The sequence below is a fragment of the Anastrepha obliqua genome, chromosome 4, assembly GCF_027943255.1.
Source record: "Anastrepha obliqua isolate idAnaObli1 chromosome 4, idAnaObli1_1.0, whole genome shotgun sequence".
Lineage (NCBI taxonomy): Eukaryota > Metazoa > Arthropoda > Insecta > Diptera > Tephritidae > Anastrepha > Anastrepha obliqua.
The window spans coordinates 3,761,565-3,783,789 of record NC_072895.1 but is presented as its reverse complement, the minus strand read 5'-3'; the positions used below and the strand labels follow the sequence as shown (position 1 = coordinate 3,783,789).

Below are 22,225 nucleotides of genomic sequence, written 5' to 3'. Positions count from 1 at the left end.
GCCTGCCAAGCACGAAACTAATACCATCAAACAGCCATCGAGTTTACCTGACATGGCTCCTGACATCAAAGACGGTTCTGATGGCTGTATCGAAAATAGAGTTCCAGAAATGTTACGAGAGCTGCATCAAACGCTGGCATAAGTGCATTGCAGTTGATGGGGAGTACTTTGAAAATAATAATTTGAATTTTCTGAATCTATTTCGGGAACTTTTTGATCAAGGTGCTATGTATAAAAATGCGTGCATGCACACATACATACATAAGTTTGTTTATTTTCCGTGTGTTCCTATCTACATATTTACCTTTGTATGTATGTATGTATGAAAGTTAGCTAGCGAGCTCACATGCGATGTTTTTTGCGAGATAACTGCAATAATGGAGTTAGTTTCGAATCAATTCCGGCTTGGAACGGATGCGTGTGCGCGGGACTTAAACGGTGCAAGTGATGATCAGAAACTCGGATTTGTAACGACAATAAGCAACACGGCATTTACGGAAAGTGCAAAGAAAGCCAACAAATAAATACTTGCAGTTCGTAGATTAGCAGGCGAACTAGCGAAGCGTAAACGGGAGAGGCGGTTCGATACTTGATATTTCTTAAATAGCTGCCACTTTATGTGACACTTCATCCGGAGTCGAATATATTTAAGCGTTACGAAATAAATATTCACGGACTTTTGTTTTATTACTAAATTTTTTTCTGTTATTTAATCAAAATATTGTATTTACATACAAATAAGCACCCCTGCTTTTGTTTTTAATTTAATAGCTGTTGGAGAATGATTTGTGTGGTTACTAGTAAATTATTTCTGAAGTTATTAACAAATTAGCTATACATAGTAGCTACGCGCAGAACAAATAGTGAACGAGATCACAGGCGGCTGTGCAGTCAATTAAATCAGTAATGAATCCGGGCACACATAACAGTGAATAATACAAAAACTTTACGCACACATAATTGCCGAAATAAAAGTGTATTAAGAGCATTCGAGCTGGAAGAATTGTTTTTTAAATAATTTAATTCAATCTATAGAACGAGGAATTGTTAAAAAAAATTAAAAATGGTTCAGAAGGTAACCAGTGCAATGATAGCGCGGATAAAGCAGCTGCAATGGGGCAAAATATTCTACATGTACTATGTAGAACCCATTGTGTTTATGTTGGTGTTTGCACACAGCCTATCCGGTAATTTAAATTCGGCATTGAACGAAAATTTAAATTTAAAAAATTTCCATCTACTGATTTTGAAGATAGTAAGGGCGAAATAACCACATTCTGGGTTGAATGAAACTCGGTTCGAAATTTAATTTTGGGATTGAAGCGCACGACAACAAATATTTTTAGACAATTTAGAATTAGGTGGTCCACAGGATGTTGTAAGTGTCATATTGTCGTATGTTGTACAGTTTTGAACTCTTAAATAAACGGTTAGAGGAATTAGAATAACAACCAGATGTCTCCGCGGCTCTTAGGAGGATTATTTGTGGCTCTGGTTAAATGCACCCGAGCTCCTTTTTAAGTTTTGTGCTATTACATTGCTACGTCTCTTGATTTTTTTTAATCCACTTGAAATTAACATAATGTGAGTTTTTCTTGTCCAATATAAATAGGACCCAAAAAGCATCTGGAGAATTAGAATTAATAGAGATGCAAGAAGGTCAAATTCTACAATTAAAGTATAAGTCGGCGTCGATTACTAATTTTGAGAAATTTGTACCAGAATGGAAATATCCTGAATTAAAATTATTCGGAACAACATGAATGTGAATCATTTTATTCCACTTTATAATTTTTGAAATCCGATCGGTATTTGGATTGTGTACACCAAAAACCAGAATCTCAAAGAATTACTGAGAAGGGCCGTCCCTAATTATTAACACAATTTTAAGGAATTATCAAGAATAAAGAATTATCCATGGGACCCTGAAGACAGTTTAATCGCAAAATGAGAGAATTGGGATTCCCTTTCTCCCCTATGGTCTGCTCCTGGAAAGATGAGCCTCGCATCAACTCAATGAGCACTGGGCTAGTGCGCAAACGTGCAAAGTCGCGAGATCCTTCTAGCCACGGGTAGATCGGGGGCGCTCGAGGGAAGTTTTGAGACTAACAAAACCGCAGCTTTCGAATTCAGTAGGTATCCTTACCGGATATTGGCCGTTAGGTGTCCATTCAGTGAGGCTTGGGACTGCTTCAAGTCTCTTCTGCAGAAACTGTCTGGGGGACGAGGTGGAATCATCTCAGCACCTTTATCTTAGCTGCCCTGCTGTCGTTGAGCAAAGGTTTAGACATCTGGGCTCCAACTTTTTTGTTACACCTGCGGATATTGCGGGTTTAAATATCGCACATCTGGGGAAATTCACCACCACCTTGAAGCGGTTAATACGAACGTAAATAACCAAATAACCACTGTTGGTCGTCATCCATTAATCCAAAGCCTCTTCTTCCTTTTTCTCACCTGTCTGGTTCCTTCCCTTTTCCTTACGAGACCCTTCTGAAGGTTCCCACGACAGTAGGTTCTCGTTACCAGAACGACCCGAATTTATATCACTCCACCAGCATTCTCCGTATATGTATGGAGAATGTTTATGCTGCTACAACAACAACAACACCGTTGTGAATACCCCAAATGTATTCGAGATACGATACATGCGGGCTGAGAAGTCGTGGAGCTAACACATAGATGGCACTAGTTTTATTGCATTCGCCTCTTTTTCAGTTAGTACTAACCTTAAAAAGACAGCTGTTAAAATTTCATAATATTCTAATCATTAGTCCGTGAGTTATTGTGCTAAGAGTGACGCTACTTTTGTTATTCTCAAAACAATGGGAAAAAATACCGTTAAAGTAAAGCAATGGCTTAAAAAGTGTAATGGGGGCTCCGTTCCATCAGGAACAAAAATAAAACCATGGTTTGCTGACTTCAAACGTCGTCATAAAGGCACCGATGATGGCGGTAACACTAGAAAACATCAAAAAAAAATTCTCTAAATAGTTTTGAATGATCGAAAAGTGGAGTTGCGTAAGTTAGGTTACATCGTAAAGATAAGAAAGACAGAAGCAATAGCTGAATTGCCTAATCGTTTGAAGGCTTGTGTAAAAGCAAATGGTGACCATTTCGAATGAAAATTTCAAATTTTTCTTTTATATTTACATGGTTAAATAAAGCAAACTTCATTAAAAACAGCATTATAATTTCATATCTAAAGGGTGTTTTTTTTAGAGGTTAGGTTTTCAAGATGAAATAAAACGTATATTATTTAATGTTATGGCCAAGAATTTAGCTTTATTATAAAGATAAGGGTTTGCCATTATGTTTTAAAAATGATTTCGGGCAAGTGGCCGCCGCGGCTGGCTCGAATAAATTCCAGCCGAGAGGCCCAATTTTCGACCACTTTTTGCAGCAATTGGGGCCGTATGTCAGCAATAACGCGCCGAACATTCTGTTCCAAGACGTCAATCGTCTCGGGCTTATCTGCGTAGACAAGCGACTTCACATAGCCCCACAAGAAATAGTCCAGCGGTGTTATATCGCACGATCTTGGAGGCTACGCCACAGGTCCACGGCGCGAGATAATGCGCTCACCAAAAGTTTCCTTCAATAAATCGATTGTTGCGTTGGCTGTATGGCATGTAGCGCCGTCTTGTTGGAACCAAAGGTCGTCCACATCAACATCGTCCAATTCAGGCATGAAAAAGTCATTAATCATGGCTCTGTAGCGCTCTCCATTGACTGTAACATTATGGCCGGCTTCATTTTTAAAGAAATATGGACCAATGATTCCCTCTGCCCATAGAGCTCACCAAACAGTGACTTTTTGAGGATGTAACGGCGTCTCAGCAATGGCTTGTGGATTATGTTCACTCCAAATGCGACAATTTTGCTTATTGATATACCCATTCAACCAAAAGTGATCTTCATCGCTGAACAAAATTTTCTCCGATGCGTCGCGCGAACCGAACCATTATTTTCGTAATAAATTTGCACGATTTGCAAACGTTGTTCAGGTGTAAGTCTATTCATTATGAAGTGGCAAACCAAACTGAGCATAAATCAAGTGACAGCTGTCAAAAAGACCATCTACGAAAAAAGTAGTGCCAACTTGAAAACCTAACCTCTAAAAAAACACCCTTTATAACGGACTTAACTTGTAACAGAACTTATGGCATATGTCTTATATTAAGATAACCAATTTCGTGATTACGTTGGATTTTGTGAAAAGGTTGTTTGATATTTCTTTAATTGCATATTTTTCCACTTTCAGGTACCATTCTTCGCAACCAGATTATATACCAAGCCTGCACAACGATATTCCATTACAACGATAGTATTTGCATAGAATTGGGCACCAAAAATGCTAGCGAACAAGCGACGGTAAATAAAAAAACAAAAACAAAAAATAAATATAAGCTATGAACTACACATAATTATTATCATTGAAATTAAATGGTATTTTCATTTTACTAACGTTAATGTAATGCAAAACGAGAACCCCTGAAAATTCCATGCGTTCCGTTCTCTACACATTAACGTTCTCTGCAACATCTGTTTAAGAAAGTCTCGCTATTTGCCTAGTAGTATTTTAATGCCATCTTCTTGTCTGGTGGGTCTTCCTCTCTCTATAACCGGCCATCCACTGTTCGTAAGCTTAACATTGTCATTTAGGACTATTCCAACTGAGGGAAATTTATTATATAGGAATATTGGCTGGAGTAAAATTGATTAAGGCGCTGGTTCAAAGTAACTGCCAAAACCTAAGAGAATTGCACTTAAAATATTAAAGTTGGCAGGAAGGCAGCTTTGCTTGATGTGTTTGAAGCGCTTGGAAGCGTCGAATAGTAAAAAGTTCAATTTGACAGCGCTTTGTGGGTCAATTTGATTGCAATCGTGAGTTTTCTTGTTTCTTTTTTTTTTGGGTAAATTTGTATAATTCATGTTTCTCAATTTCTTGTTCATAATGACATTACTTCCGACAGATCCGTCGTATTTAATGCTTTGTCTTTCATAAAAAAAAACTAGGACTACCTAACAAATGGTAGTTCCCACTAAAATATTCGTATTAACATCACCAATAATTAAAAAAATAAAATAAAATAATAACATATTGCGGAGGAGAAAGAGTTAGATAGTTCCAAGGCTTCAGATTTTGATATGGAAATATAATAAAATCTCATCCGTGCGTCCATTAGAACCAACTCGTAGACAAAGAGGCTGATTAATACGACAGCGTTTAAAGCTAACATTTGGCCATTGAAGCTTTCAAAGTGAAGCAAACTAAGACAATCAAAAATCTTACATTGGGGCAGCATCTTTAGACACCATTCAAAAATCCCTTTAAAGTTTTTTATTTTTCTCAATTTGTGAAGAATTTATGTTTTTCAACGTCAATCTCGTTCAAAGAGTAGTCCTGATAGAGGCTCAGGTTCGAACATTGCTTAATGACCCATATAGCTTTCTGCGAGGAACCCAGCTCTCTTTGAAACAAAGCCTTGCCCGTTCTAGTGGCAGTCTTTGTGCCTCGTTTATAGATACAGATATTTGCCTCATTATACATAAAACATAACTGTATATCATAATTTTGTGCTAATGTATTATTCGAAACTGGATGAAGAGTCTATAATTTAATGGACATTTCTTTTAGTGCCATTTTTCTTTTCATTACTGCTTAAATTACCCATCGTTTATTGTTTATTGTTTATTATTTTTATTTTTATTTATTTAATTTTTTTTATTTAATTTCTTTAATTTTATTTCATTTTTTTATTTTATTTTTTCATTTCTATTTGATGTATAGTGTATTTTTTAGCTACATAAGATTTATCGATATCGATAACTATGCTCAGCCGACAAGAGAATGGCAAACTATGTTTACATTTCTGCCTAGGGCGGTTTGGCAAGTCATTATGAATCGTTTAACGTCAGAACAACGCTTCCAAATTGTGGAAATTTACTTTGAGTAAAATGAATCTGGTCGCTAAGTTCATAGAGCGATGTGTTGAAAAAGACGCCGAAATGACGATATATAATTGGGGTGCGTCTTGATGTTGTTCCACAAATGAAGGAAGATATATTTTATGAGGAGCTTTTTCATGGCGGAAATACACTCGGAGGTTTGCCATTGCCCGCTGAGGGGCGACCGCTATTAGAAAAAACTGTTTCTTCATTTAGGGGTTTCACCGAGACTCAAACCTACGTTCTCTTTGAACTCCGAATAGTAGTCACGCACCAACCCATTCGGCTACGGCGGCCGCGAGTCCTGGCTTAAGTGCCTATAAAATACAGCTCGTGCAAGAATTGAAGCCAAATGACCATCGTTTGCGTCACATTTTTGTTTATTGGGCTCATTTAGATTTATTATTCAGATTTATTGGAAGAAGTTGCCTAAAAATGGGCTAATAAAATTAACGGTGTAACTCGTAGCCCCGGCGGACATATGCCGGATATCATATAAAAAAAATAAATATAAAATTAACTACCAGATTATAATACAAAAAATTCTGTTTTGCATTATCATTTTAAGTTATCAAGCTCTTAAAAAATACCCGAAATGCAATCAGTTCTTTTCTGCATAATATTCGCTAATACTTGCAAAGCTCGAGAAGTTTTGATGCTCATCTCTTGTGATAATTTGATTTTAATTTTTACAGAGAGTAGGATTAGATCTTTAGGTAAGATTAGTCATAATGTCGACTAAAGTCTCTCAACCCATGTAAGCGGCATTGGATTGACCGATTTGACTATTTTTGCACTGAGGCAGACTTTTTTTACGGAAAATATAAAAGTGTATACTCAATTAGTGTACTGCCTCACCGGCACAGGAATAGTCAATAGTGAATGTGCTGACTCGAATTTATTAATTTTAGCATGGCTATTACGACCAGAAACTTAAAGTAGCCAGATTTCAAGCAGTCAGCACCTATTCAGAATTTCGATAGTAATATTTAAGGTTTTCCGAACATTTCTCGCTCGTGAGCTTCGTCATAATAAACGTAAAAGTAAACCTCGAATAACGTTGACGTGTCGTACAATCAAATTTAAGTGAGTGTTTTTATTTAAATATACAATTTTTATGAACCTATTGGAAAACTTGTTAATACAGCGTCGTAGTTCATTTGCGCCAGCTGAAATACCAAAATTATTTATTAGCTTAAATTTTCGTGAGGGGAATCTATAAATTCCATGCACAGTAACGTACACTTATGCATAACCACATACATATGTATATATCGTATAAATATGTACGCATAAAAACTTTTAATAGCTTTTGTTTATAACAAAAATAAAACATGTTTTTTACATTTCTACATGTCTCTTTGTTTTCATTTCACCTGATTTTTGTAATATAAATATTTACTTACGTACATAATTATAGCAAATTGAAACCGAAGTGCAGCCATACGTCGCAAATCTGTTTATGATACGCACACTTTTGGAGAGTATTGTGCCGGCGCTGTGTGGCGTTTTCATAGGCTCATGGTCGGATCACTATGGCCGCAAGCCATTGCTGGTCATATCAATGATAGGTATGGCAATATTGATTACTTCATTATGTACATATTTCTTTAATAGATTTACTATATACTCATGTGCACAATTCCAATAGGCTTCTCATTCACCTACATCATCGCTGCAGTGATTTGTCAAATAGCCGTCTATCAACCGGTGAATCCCTGGTACTATGTTTTGGCTGTGGTGCCACATTCCGTTTTAGGTGGCAATTGTGTGTTCTCCGTGGCAGCTTTCTGCTTCATATCTGATGTGACGGATACTAAGACAAGACCCTACAGGTTCGTATGAAGTCTTTGATCTACACCTCATATGATATACTAATAAGTACATATGTATAAGTGCATGTAAATACACAATTGGCGCTTACACGCTTTGTTGGTTGTTTCGCCGAGCTCCTCCTCTTTTAATTTGTGGTTTGTGCTTCGACAGGCAGATGGTTTGTTTATGAGACGCTTTTTTCTCATGGCATAAATATATTCTAACGTTTGTCATTACCTATCGACCAAGGGACGCCCGCTATTGAAAAACCACTTTTTCTATCATTTGGCGTTTCGTTACCGAGGTTTCAAAGTACGAACTCGTACATTTTATTAGATAAAAGTACGTTTCTTCTACATAAAAATAAATAATTTTTATTGCATTCGGTGTTAAAGAAATTGTCGATAGAACTACAGAAATAATCGAAGTTGGCCGGCATGTTAGTAGTCGTAGCATCGCCCAGGAGCTAAAGCTCAACCACAAAACAGTTTTAAACCATTTGCGCCAAAATGTTACGCAAAAATAATGGACTTCTTTCTCCCCACACTAATATTAGAAACGGACACTAAATTGTACACAAGTTACAATACTCACACTCACACAACTATAACTTTGTTGTCTTATTTCAGAATGATTTTCATGGAAGCATTCTTTTCCATTGGCCTGATGAGCGGTTCTTTGCTGTCAAGTTTCGTCTATGCTGCTACTGGTGCCACAACTACTTTCATCATTTCCGGTTTGCTGATGTGCGGCGCAACAGTTTTCATTGTGGCCTGCGTGCCGGAGAGCTTAAATTTAAGTGAGGATTTGAATGGATGCTGTGATAAAAATACAAAACCAAACATGAATGGAAAGCACAGAGAAAATATCGCTTTAGACAACGTCAGCAATTCCAAAGTGGAAACCCAAGGAAAGCGGAAAAGTGTACTCGCAATAGATGCAAAGGGTAAAGTAGTAGAAACAGCAGCAGAAGATGCACTGAAAGAGTCAAACGAAACCGCAAAGGAAGTCAAAAAAGATTTAAATAGGTGTGAAAAGGCAAAAGAAGCAGGCCTTAGCTCTGTGGCGAATGGTTTAACCAGTGAGAAGCACAAAGCTGAGGAGATACCAATGGAGAAATCTAAAAAGGCAGGACTTTTCAGTTACGTGCACATCAAAGATATGCTGGTGACTTGCTTTAAAACTCGGCCCTTCTATGATCGCAGCATTATTTGGCTTGTAACTGGTACCATGTTTCTATCGATCTTTGTGCTTGGTGAGTTGCATGGACACCTCTACATATCTACATATCTTCATACATTTGTATAAGCTTACGTATGTCTATTTTATATGTTTATAATTTTATTGCACTTGTATACAACAGAAGGCGATGGGGAATTCGCAGCTGTTTTGAGACATTTGTAATTACCTCTTCATTTATAAAAAAAAATCATTACAGATGGCGCCATGACGGTCTTCTATTTGTTTGTGCGCGAAAAATTCCACTGGACTGTGCGAGATTTCACCTTTTACGAGACGGTTGGTCATATGGTGCCCATGTTTGGTACACTAATTGGTTTCTTGATATTGCGAAAGGTAAGACTAAAGTCGAAAACAGTTGCTTTCCGTTTGCATTACAACTTCATTATTTAACCCCTTCATCTACGCTTTAAATCGTAAATAAACTTTTTGCTATCATAGGGATAACTTGGGATTACGTTGTTGTTAGAAGAACTTTAAAAATCTTCATAAAACTCAAATCACAACAATGCTATAATTTGATTTTTCGGGTCTGCTTTGTGAACGCTATACTAAAGATTTCATTGGGGTTGGTTTCGGAGGGTTAGAGAGATATACGCTTTAATTTTACAAGAAAGTGCACGAAGAATAAATAATTTTTGTAGAACAAAGTTTAACCCAGCTCTTTTGAATTTTTTTAATAGCGGGTCAAAGTTTCTAAATTCATAATAAATGTAAAAAATGTTGTAGCCCCTTAACACCCATGGCTAAATATTTGTGAAAATTTAAAAATTTTTGGTCAATAACACTCTAAATGTGGTCTGCCATATGACCTCATAATTTTCGAGGACTAATAAAATTGACACATTTTATAAAAAACTTCACTTATTTCAACAAAAAAGAAAACGAAGCTACTTCTCTGTAAATTAAAATTCACCAACAAATGCCTAAAAATCATTGGTAGAATATTCTGCCAAATATGATACAGAGCTCTCCAACTTAACCAACGAAGAGATCATAACTACGCAAATCAAGAGAAGAAAATGGAGATGGTTAGGTCACACTTAAGAAAGCCTCCTGATAGCTTAACTAGAGTGGCGCTAGAATGGAACACACAAGTCAACAGAAGTTGCGGTAGCCCAAAAAACGCTTGAAGAAGAACTTCCAGCAGCCAATATAACGCGGGACACTGCAAAAATAACAGACCGGCAGCGGGAAAGTTGAAAAGCTTTGTAGAGGCCCTATGCTCCCAAGAGAAGTGAAATAAGGAAGAAAAAAAAATATTGTAATGCTTCATTTCTGAACTTATTTAGTATAAATTAAAAAAATATATATATAAAAAATTTTCAACATACTTGGATGCCTAGGTTCACATTTCCGTGCTTGAAACAGCAAATTGAAAAAGTTTATTCTAAAATCGGTCACCCCTCGGCAGGCAATGGCAATCCGGGGGATTTCTGCCGTGAAAAAGCTGCTCATAAAAAAGATCTTCCGTTTGGATTCGGCTTAAAACTGTAGGTCCCGCGATTTGGGGAAAACATCAAGCCGCACGTTACAAATATGAGGAGGAGCTCGGTCAAGCACCTAACAGAAATGTACGCGACAATTATTTATTATATTTTTTTTTTTTAATGATTTTTAAGAATTTTTACTCCACATTTTTTTTATATGGAAGAAAACAGCAACACCGTCGCTAAAAAAAGCTGTCAAAAACCAACGCGATTTTCGAACCAATCGAAACTTGCACTTTATGACACCAAAATTCAATGATCTATAAAACTGCATGCCCGAAATTGTTCTAAAAATTAAAAAAACGAAGTTTGAAATATTGATAAAAATTCCCGAATTTTCACACATTTTATACCAAGTTCGAAACTTTCCTTTATATGGTTTTAGTTGTAGCATAAACTATAGTTTTATAAAAAAGATTAATTAAAAAGTAAATAGTCAAAATTTTTGTCCACTTTCTTTTGACGATGACTGTATGTATGTGCTACTACCTGTTGAGTAATATTTGTTAGAATTTGTAATTAAAAAAAATTTAGAGGCGACGTAAGGTTCATTAGTGTTTAGGAAAGTGGGTTTTTTATACTTATACTTACATACCCTTACTTTTTATAGATATTTTGTAACTTAACAATATTCTATCATCGTTTCCACAAATATCTGTCATTTCAAATTATTTACACCGACATGTCATTAATCACGATAGCATCGAATAGTCACGGTTGAGATAATACAGAATGTGGCACTTACGCGGTGCCGCTACCGGTTCTCAGTCAATTTGGTACAATTAGTTGGGGAGCTGAGTAATTGTAGAGTTTTGCTTTAATTTTTTACAAATAACTCTTCCTTCCTATTTTTTCCTCTTCCATGTTTACATCAATCTAATCTTAATTTTTAATATTTTTTTACAAAGGTTGCTTGTTTTGCTGTTCAGGAAATAGTTCTTTCTTTTATAATAAAAATTTATGTGTACCGAACTCTATCATTCTTGTTAAAAGTGACTATTACAGTCTTCTGAATGCATATGCATTTTACTTAGAAATATTCAAAATTGAGAAGTTTTCACAAAATTATGTTTTCGCATATGTAAGGAGGTTACAATACAGTGAAGGAATTTTGCTAAGCCGCATGCAATTAAAATTAAAATTTACATGTTTATAAAGAGTGGTTAAGTTTTAAGGGCCGGTGTTGATTTTGAATAAAATACAATCTTTTTAAGAAATTATTATTATTTCTCTTTATTATGATAATATTGGTATGGCTCAATTACGTATGGAACAAAATATCGGCCAAATGGCCGCCGCGGTCTCGGCGGCACACCTCCATCCGATGGTCTAAATTTTCGATGACGCTGAGGTATATTTGAATTGTTGCTGGCTTATCGACGTACACCTTTTCTTTCAAATAACCCCAAAGAAAGAAGTCCAACGGTGTCAAATCACATGATCTTGGCGGACAACTGACATCGCCGTGACATTATTCGGCCATCTAATTTTTCGCGCAAAAGAGGCATTGTTTCCTTAGCTGTATGACAAGTTGCCCCGTCCTATTGAAACCATAAATCGTCCACATCCATATCTTTCAATTCGGGCCATAAAAAGTTCGTTATCATCTCACGATATCGAACACTATTCACAGTAACTGCCTGACCGGCCTCATTTTGGAAAAAATACGTCCCAATAATGCCGCCGGCCCATAAACTGCACCAAACAGTCACTCTTTGTGGGTGTATTGGTTTTTCGGAAATCACTCTTGGATTATCATTCGCCCAAATGCGGCAGTTCTGCTTATTGACGAATCCACTGAGGTGAAAATGTGCCTCATCACTGAAGATGATTTTCTTCGAACGGCCGATTGATTTGAACGCCCGTTTTCATATATAGTAAGCCTGAATAACTTTAACGCGTTGCTCGATTGTGTATCTTTCCATGGTTCAAAACATGCTTATATTGTGCTTTTAATATTTTGTTGAACCTCCATTCTGATTTATAGTCTGGAAATTTCTATTTTGTAGTGAGTCAATTAATTTCCGCAGTGTATTTATGTCCAAATCCAGCCACGTTTGCAAAATTGATATTTTTAGTGCTTGTTCCCAAACATTTTCAATGGGGCTTATGTCGGGACCTCTGGCTGGCCAGCCATGTAAGGGTATTGATTGGGAAGGAAAGAACTCTTATTGAAATGTAAACTCAGTATCCGCGTTTTCTTCCAAATAGTTAATGAGCACGTCATCTAACATCTGAATACATTTTTCAGGTTCATTTTTGTTGTAATTAACCATAATTTCAGCTTTCCATGGTACGAAAATGTTCCCCATATGATGATGGAACCGCCTTCGAAATTCGGACTGATTTTAGTGGGTTCTTTTGGCGAAGATTTTTCCAGTAATAGCTGAAACCATCAGAGCCATTAAAATTAAACTTGTTTTCATCTGAAAAAGTAATATTGCGCCAGCTTTCAAGCTAACTCATGTGCTCTTTTGCAAATTTTAGTCTGGTCACTTTATTTGATTGGGTAAGTTGGGGTCTTTTCAAAGGGTTTTCCACTTTATATTTTGGTTTGCAGATAAAATTAGTTGAACTCCTCGTTTACCTATTGGATGTTGTAATTTTTTTACAATTTGTGATGCACTTAATCCATGTTTAGTTATGCTTCCGTTAGTTATGATTAAGGCTCGAGAGCATGTGACGCGTTTACGTACTCGACGCCTACTCTCTTGATTCTCAATTAAAAAACTTGATCTCCACTATCGCTTGATCAAGACCTTACATTTCAAGGCATATTGCGAGTTTAACCCTTTCCCTATTTTCCAACGAAGACGAGAATACTCGACATAAACAGAGTAAAATGATTCTGCCTGTGAAAGTCGTGACTGTGACTGATAATAAAACGTTGCGTGTTGGTTTTTTTAGAAAATATATATTTTTATTCGTTGGCCTAAGTCTTACTCTGTACTACTACTATAAAAAATTTGAAATTACATGAAAAATGAAAATAACAAACAAAATTTATGTATGCGATTGATAAAAATAGAATATATCACATAAAGATAAAATTAAGGCATTATGGGAATTAAACAGAAGCAATAAAGGTCAATTGAATTTCAAGAAATCTAAGTTACAAAAAGTCAAATCTTAGTTAAAAATTTAAATTAAATGCATTCAATGATAGTTTTTAAAGCAAGGTGCTGCACAAAATTGGGCACCAATATCTGGGTCCTCTCCTAATATTACTTTTTGAACAGTATGAACATCTGAGTGCAGGATTTGATTATACTTTTGTACTTTGTACTAAGTCAGGAAAATGCTTTCCAAGTAATCGTAAAGGTGTAGATAAAGCTGAACGACCAAGTGGAGATGTATTTCATGAATTATCAAAATGTGGTGCAATCGTTTTTTTGATATATTACAGTAATAAGTCATTACGGTTTAATTTTCCATTATATTTTTTATATATCAAATAAGAGTTCATACAAATAATATCCAGGAGATGAAGAAAAATTGTCTTATAATATTTTTTTAGTCGTTCCTTCCCATGTTGGGTGAAGAGATTCCGAACAGAACAATAGAAGAAGAGGGGTAGAAAAGAGGTACGAAACCTAGCCCCAATACGCTTAATATATTTACTGACTTCTCGAAAATGATAGACGGAGTAGGTGTAGGGATTTATTGCGCAGATCTAGACATCAAGCGGCCAATTATGCTCCCTAACCACTGCAGTATTTTTTAAGCAGAAGTCTTTGCGGTAGGAAAGGCTGCAGAAATAGCACTAGCAGAGACATCGAGCAACTCCAATATACATATAAACGTTGACAGTCAAGCGGCAATAAAGGCAATAAACTCAAATGAAATTTAATCTAAAACCGTTTTTAGGACCAGGAAATCCGTAGAGAGACTAGGCGCAGACAGACGGTTACACATCTATTGAGTACCCGGACATTGCAGGAAACGAGATTGTAGATGAGATTGCCAAAAGCGCTGTTTACATATAATTCGAACAAAAAACGACGCACTGAAACTTATAAATACAGCATACAATGACATCGCTGCGGACATGAAAATACAGATAGACAGGAGGTGGAATAATCTAGCCACTTGTAAAACCGCGAAAATCATGTGTACTCGTACACAGAATGCAGTTAAATACCCTATGATCTGAAAGTACCGGGAATGCTTAAATAACAGAGTTAAATTTCAGGCAAATTTATTTTATCTCCTTCAAAATATGACCCGTCTGAAGCAACACATGCACCAACGTTTAACTCAGTCCTCCATGCACCACTGGAAGGCCGACGAAGGGTTAGCCTTCAGCTCCTTCGTCGCATTATCTTTGATCTCCTCTGTTGACTTTGATCTCCTCTCCTTCCATATCAGGTGAATACGGTGCTTGCACGATGGTATTTACTTGGTGTTTGGTCAAATAATCCAGCAGAATTTGAGCTCGGTGCGATGGCGCGTTATCATCATTCAAAATCCAAGAATTGTTTAAAAATAATATTCTTTATTGACTGTCTGGCCCGATGGAAGGTACTCATGGTATGGACCGGTTCCCACGTGCGCGGGTCGTTTAAATTAAACATTCCCGGTGCTTTTTGATCATAGGGCACGTCAGATTCGTGCTAGCCCTGTCTAGAAAGGACAGCAGAACTATCGTAGGTATACTGACAGGCCACAATTTGTTAGCGGCACACGCATACAAGATGGGAATTGTAAACAATGCTAGCTGCAGATTTTGCAATGAACTAAAAGAGAGGGAAACTCTTCTACATGTGTTCTTGCCCTGCATTAACTAGAACCCGAATGAAATGTTTAGGAGCTCTACAATATGAGAGGTTAGAATGCCTCTCGGGGTTAGAGCTTCAGAGCTTACTTAGATTCGCAAAAGACGCAGGCTTATTACAAGAAGCCAACTACCAGGAAACGTAAGGGTCAAGCTCCATCTAGTACTACTAAGGAACAATAGGTCTATGTGATAGCTTTCAGCCAGCCAGGTCAATCTAACCTAACCTTACCTTCCCATAGAATATGTAACTATTATCCTATCACTATTATAGGGGTTTTCAGTAAGAGCGCTTCAACTTTTGAACTTTTTTGAATAAAACACAAACGGTTTGACTTTTTTAACTAATTTTTTTTTATTATCGAGTTTGAACATATACATTTAAGTAAGAAATTCGATTTCTTTTGCATGACCACCGCGTGCACGTTTTACGAAGTCCAATCGTTGAACCCAATTTTCGACCACTCTTTCGCGTTCAATATTGGCTCTGAGCTCACAAATCGTCGCCGGCTTGTTACTGTAGACCAAAACGGGACGGCTTGTTAAATGGACCGTAAAATGGGCGTAATGCTCTTAAAGTAGCAGCAACAGAACGATTATTTTCATAAAAAATTTGCACGATTTGCAATCGTTGCTCAAGTGTGTAGCGTTCCATGATGAAATGTATACTAATGAAGTTTACAAATGACAAGCGAAAAATAAAAAATATTGCGTCGTTCGCCCTCCCTATCGGAAAAAAGTTGAAGCGCACCTATTGAATAACCCATTATATACTCCACCCATTTTCTTGTTATTCATAAACTACAGACGGACTTTTTATTGTATTATTTTTCTTTATTTCTATCATACTACCGTTATGTCTTGTACTCAGTATCAAAATATATTTTTTAACTCGTCATTTCATTATCATCAGCTTATCTTCATACCTCTCAATGTGTTCTCTTTTCTTTAGGGAAGAGTTTATTATTTCTTCTTCCAACATTATTTTTTCTCATTCGGCCAACTAAATCTGTGTAATGAGTCCTCAACTTTTCAGCAACGTTAATGAATTCGATATCCAAGGTCTAAAAGCTCATAGGACAATTCAAGGATAACATGTGATGAGATCTCATATTCTGCAAAATTAGAACCATACTTCGTGTCCTTTCTAGTACCTACAGCCGTCCATGTTGAACTTGAATTATTTTTCTTTTTTTTCTGATTCATTGTATTCTCCATTTTCATCACTTCTCTCTTGAAATTCATCCCTGTCGTCTTCAACTTGATCACTGATTTCTGCAGCTTCGTCACTGCTCTCATCAGAAGACGACAAAATTCCTTTTCGTTTTTTCTGCCTAAGCACACATTTCCATCACTATCATAATAATTCATCTGGTAGGGATAATTAAAATTATGTATTTCACCATTTTATTCCTGAAAGGTGTTGGTTGGTTGGTTAGAGTGGTGATTCATCCTGAATCCAACTAGCGCTTCCGCACCATTTTGTTGCCACATCCTCGTTACCAACTTGTTATTTACGGCATGACTATACCCAGTCTGTGCGGTTCAGGAACCTTATTAGGTTGTTGACATCTAAGCCAGACAGTTGTTCGAGCTCCTCGAACAGCGGTTTGCCCAGGGTTAACATTCTGTCCTTCCATAGGGCAGGGCATTCACAGAGGAAATGGAAGATTGTTTCCTTTTTCTCCGGTTGTTTGCAACTGTGACAGTATGTGTTGTGAGGGATGCCCATTTTGGCTGCCTGTTCTCCGACAGACCAAAAGCCAGTTATGACTGCCGTTAGTCTCCAGGCATCCCGTCGTTTCATGTTTAACAATATTGATGATTGTTTAAGGTTGTAGGTGGGCCATAACGTTCTGCTGATTTTGCATTTCGTCTGGCCCCTCCATCTACACTCCGCCATTCGGAGGTATTTTAGGGAAATTGTACTCTTGACTGCACCTAATGGTGTGAATACCGGTTCTGCAAGAGCGTTATTCATGGCAGATCCCCCTCTTGCCAGTTCATCTGCTTTTTCGTTACCTTCAATATTCCGATGTCCTGGGACCCAGATTAAGGTAACATTATGTTTTTCGCTCAAGGTGGAAAGGCTAAACCTACTTTGTTCCACCACCATTGAGGTTGTAGTCGCTGAATCCAGTGCCTGGATTGCGGCTTGGCTATCCGAAAGAATAGCGATATTGCCCTTAAAAGAGAAATCTGTGATTAGTAGCCTACAAGCTTCCCCAATTGCCAGTACTTCCGTCTGGAAGACACTGCAGGTATTGGGGAGGCGCACAGATTTTTCAATTTTAAGTCTATGAGAATATATACCAGCTCCAACACCACAATCCATTTTAGAACCATCTGTATAGACTGTAGTGTCGAAGTTGTTTAATGAGAATCCCTTATTCCACTCTTCCTTAGATGGAAAGAGAGTGGCAAAATTCCTATTGAATGTTACCGTCGGGACGATGTAGTCAGTCCTCACCGAGGTTAACTGAGTTTGCCGCAATAGTAGACTGGCATGACCATAAGTGTTTTCTTTCCAGCGGCCCGCTTCGTTTAACCTAAATGCACTCATGGTTGCCGTCTTCTTAATATGTAGGTCTATTGGAATAACGTGTGTCAGTGCGTTCAGAGCCTCCCTAGGACATGATCTGATTGCGCCGACCGTTATTGCACAGGCTGATCTTTGTATTCTGCCGAGTAATTTGATGTTGTAGCCTCTCCCTAGAGCTTTCCACCAAACTACCGAACCATACGATAAAATTGGTCGTATAACCGCCTTGTACAACCATAATGTATGCTTAGGTTGAAGACTCCATCTTCTTCCAAGCATACGTTTACAGGCATATAGAGCAATTTCAGCTTTCCTTACCCGTTCTTCGACGTTTAATTTCCAGCTAAGTTTGGAGTCCAAAATTACCCCTAAGTACTTTGCACTGGGTGAAAGTGAGAGGGTTTGTCCATTAATATTTGGTAGGGTAAAGCTTGGTACCTTGTATCTGGTGGTAAAGAGCATGAGTTCTGTTTTACGCGGATTTAAACTTAAGCCACAGCCTGTTGCCCAAGAATTAAGCTCGCCTAACGCCCTTTGAATGATCCCACTGATCGTATTAGGACACAGTCCTGACGCCATTAGCACCACATCATCAGCGTACGCCACCACTTTTACCCCTCCTCTATTAAGTTTTATTAGGATTTTGCTAATCACACATAACCAAAGAAGTGGAGATAGTACTCCCCCCTGTGGAGTACCCCTGTGGACTCTCTTAGTTATGTTGATGTTACCCATATTAGCTCTAATGATCCTGGTTTCTAGCATAGAGATGATCCAATTGGTGATACAATTTTCCACCCCTAAGTCTATTAACGCCCGTTGGATAGCATTCGTGCTAACGTTATTAAATGCGCCCTCTATGTCAAGAAAAGCTGCCATCGTATACTGTTTGTTTACTAGAGACCCCTCTATTGTTCGGATTACCTCGTGAAGCGCTGTCTCCGTCGATTTGCCTTTGAGGTAAGCATGTTGTGCAGTTGATATACTAAAGCTCTCCAGCGAACTTCTAATGTGCATATCTAAAAGCCGTTCCAAAGTTTTAACAAGGAAGGACGACAAACTGATCGGCCTAAAGTCCTTCGCTGATTCATGTCCTCTTCTGCCTGCCTTTGGTATGAAGACGACTCTAACAAGTTTCCAGCTGTTTGGAATATAACCTAGATTTAGACACGCTTTGAAAATTTCCATTAGCCATGGTAGAATACTATCAAGAGTTTCCTGTAACATCTTAGGAAAGATCCCATCAGGGCCTGGAGATTTGAAAGGTGAGAATGATTTGATTGCCCATGCAACCTTCTCTTTCGTAACTATTACATCGACAAGATGCTGTGGGTCATATCGGCTCCGCCGGATTCTCCCAGCATCACTGTCATGGGTGCTACATCCCGGAAAATGTGTATCTAAAAGAAGTTCTAGAGACTCTTCCGCCGTAGAAGTCCAAGTGCCATCCGGCCTCTTGACCCAAGAAGCCATTGAATGATCCTTGGACAGAATACGGCTAAGTCTCGCAGAATCTCTGGTAGATTCGATAGAAGAACAGAAATCTCTCCAGCTCTCTTTCTTGGCGGCCCTGATTGCCTTCTTGTATTGTCTCCGACTTTCTCTATACAACTGCCAATTACCTGTTGAGTAGCTGAGATTGAAGTTTGATCTGGCTTCTTCCCTTAATTTTGAGAGCTCATTGCTCCACCAAGGAGGATAGGATTTTTTGCTATATTTAATTGGACATGACGTTTTGTAGGCCCTACTGAATGTCTTTTCCAATGTTGTGACCCTACTCTCAATGTTTTCTGCGAGAGTGATTTGATGGATCGGAATCCTTCCTATCCTATTCCCTACTACATTTTTGAACCGTTTCCAATTTGTTCTAAGTGGGTTTCGATATGGTAAGGGTGGATCTACCTCAAGATCCAGGTGGTAGAGGATCCAGCTGTGGTCCGAAAAGGACTTTTTGCTTGAGACTCTCCAATTTTCTACCCTCACTGAAGTATTTTCAGACAGTAATGTCACATCTATTACTTCCGCCCAAAGGTGTAAAAGTACTTACTATTTCTTTTCCTATCAATAAATCCACAGGACTCTTATAATTTTCGTTTTCTGAATTATGACATCGCACAATCAATTGAAAAATGCGTACGAAAGCCTTTTTAATTTGAAAAAATAGTTTTGTAACGGTACTTCCCTAGCTAAATGCACACTATTGCGTATAAAAAAAAAATAATGATAATAAGGTTGCCAGACTAACGAATACTCTAAAATGTAAATTTTTTAAAAGATCTTTATTTGCCCTTTTTCAGGGGGAAAACTTACAGTTGGTTCATTGAATAATAATGCGAATGCGATTTTTTTTATTTTCTCGAACAATATTTGACATTATTTGAAAATTTTTCGTTTCGCTCTGACGAGTATACTCGACAAAAAACAGTTAAAGGGTTAAATACATGAGTTACGGGGTGACTCAGAGAAAGAATATAAACCCATTAAAGGCATACACTCAGGCGTCATATAAAAACTACTGAATAAGACAACTTCCTCTACAATCACACTCATCACACTCACATTCACTCATTCACTTAATCTTTAAATGAGCAACTGTGTCTAAAGATCAATTACAAATTATGTTTTGTACATTTCTCGAATAAGCGGTGCCTGTTGCAATAAATTAAAAGGAATACCATTCAGTGCTTCACTAATCTGTTTGCAGGTCTTCAGTATGTCCGTGGTGACATTGGCACTCATTTCATTCTTAAGCGAAGTTATCAGCAGCATTGTAAGAGGCGTGGCATCGGAGGCTTGGCATTTGTATTTGGCTGTCGCTTTGGGCGTCTTTAAATCGATAGGTGGACCCATGTGCCGCACGATTGTGTCGAATATAGTGCCCGCAACAGATCTGGGTGAGACCAACATTTATTTATATAAACTCATTCTTAAAAATCCCCGTTGTACATATATGCATGTGCTCTAGGTAAAATATTTTCCATTAAAAATGTGCTGCAATCGATTGCACCCTTCTTGGCGGCGCCTCTCTACACAGTCATCTACAAGGAGTCACTTAAAACATTTCCAGGATTGTTTAATATTGTGAGCGCTGCTTTGTATGCGATTGCGTTCGTATTCCTGATGTAAGTACTTAGTTGAGTGCGGTAAAAAACATTTCAAGTGAATGTTAAATTTTGATTAAAAACTATTTTGCAGCATTGTATTGCGGTTTAAATATTCCTACCGGGAGCATTACGCGGCAATATTGAAATGATTCAACCATCAAAAGCTACCTCCGTCAATTGTTACAGAAATATGTATATAAAATAATGTGATATTTGTACGATTAAGTAAAATGATTTCTCGAATAGAAATAAAAAACTATGAATAATATTTTAACTAAAAGGGCGTATTCAATTGGCAATCAGGAATGAGTGAAAGTGAATAAATTTAAAGATTTTAAGAGTTGAGAAGTATGGATAGCACTACACACTTTAATCTGGGTGAGGGATCTGCCATGAATAAAGTCGTTGCAGAATCGATATTCAGACCACTGAGTGCAATCAAGAATACAATTTCCTTAAAATATCTACAAATCGCGGAATTAGATGGAGAGACCAGACGACATGCAAAAATAGCAGAATGTTATGGCCCACCTACAACCTGAAACAATTGTCAACATTGATAAACATGAAACGACGGGACGACGGGCGCTTGGAAACTCACAGCAATCATAACTGGATTTTGGTCTATCTGAGAACAAGCAGCCAAAATGGGCACTCCTCAAAACACACACTGTCATAGTTGTAAAGAGAAAAAATTAACGATTTTCCATTTCCTCTGTGAATGTCCTGCCCTATGGAAGGAGAGAATGTAACTCTGGGCATGATCAAAAAAGTACATTTGCCAGCTACGAAAGCACTTGGAGCACCAGAAATTGTAAAGCAGAGGCTATTTCAAAAGACGTCCCTAGATGTTAAAAAAAACATACAAATTTAGTTTCTTTCAGGTTCCACTATTTTCATTCTACATAAATACGGTCTTTCAAAAGTGACGCCTAGTTGTCAGACGTGAATAGTTCCTAGGCGATACCTTTGTTTTGTCATCTTTGACATTTGTCAAGTGGACAGATGTACAATTTTAACCATGGATAGCACAGCTCGTTCAAATTGTTGAAATTTATTATGAAAAAGGCCGATCTTTAAGAACAACATAAAGCAAAATGCGTGATTTTTTGGTGGTAATAGTCGTCCGAATGAGCCGACAATTCAAAGGTTGGAGAAAAATTTCGAGAGAACTGGTTCTGTCGAGGATAGAAAAAGGACTGGCAAACCAAAAACTCGATGTTCTGTTGCGAATATTGCTGCTGTAGCGCAATGAGTTGCTGAACAAACTTCAACAGCGATATCTCGACGTTCTCAACAATTCTCTCTT

General features: G+C 37.6%; 1 protein-coding gene across 2 annotated transcripts; it reads left to right on the top strand.

Moving 5' to 3' along the window:
* The first annotated feature begins 405 nt into the window (after positions 1 to 405).
* On the top strand, positions 406 to 21,171 carry LOC129245657 (uncharacterized). 2 transcript variants are annotated; one of them, XM_054883967.1, is made up of 10 exons: positions 406 to 580; positions 772 to 1,187; positions 4,265 to 4,374; positions 7,373 to 7,523; positions 7,604 to 7,787; positions 8,397 to 9,022; positions 9,206 to 9,342; positions 20,517 to 20,706; positions 20,778 to 20,934; positions 21,008 to 21,171. In XM_054883967.1, exons 2-10 carry the CDS (start codon positions 1,064 to 1,066, stop codon positions 21,063 to 21,065), a joined length of 1,737 nt encoding a protein of 578 aa, XP_054739942.1. In that variant the 5' UTR covers positions 406 to 580; positions 772 to 1,063; the 3' UTR covers positions 21,066 to 21,171. The 2 variants fall into 2 exon arrangements, with proteins under 2 accessions (XP_054739942.1, XP_054739941.1); XM_054883966.1 differs by having other exon boundaries at positions 406 to 1,187.
* The last annotated feature ends 1,054 nt before the right edge of the window (positions 21,172 to 22,225 follow it).

What these genes read in the sequence shown, in the direction of transcription:
- LOC129245657 (XM_054883967.1), top strand. Translation starts at nt 1,064, where the DNA reads ATGGTTCAGAAGGTAACCAGTGCAATGATAGCGCGGATAAAGCAGCTG. An exon ending in GTTTGCACACAGCCTATCCG is followed by an intron (nt 1,188 to 4,264) that starts GTAATTTAAATT and finishes TTCCACTTTCAG; the next exon opens with GTACCATTCTTCGCAACCAG. An exon ending in GCTGGTCATATCAATGATAG is followed by an intron (nt 7,524 to 7,603) that starts GTATGGCAATAT and finishes CAATTCCAATAG; the next exon opens with GCTTCTCATTCACCTACATC.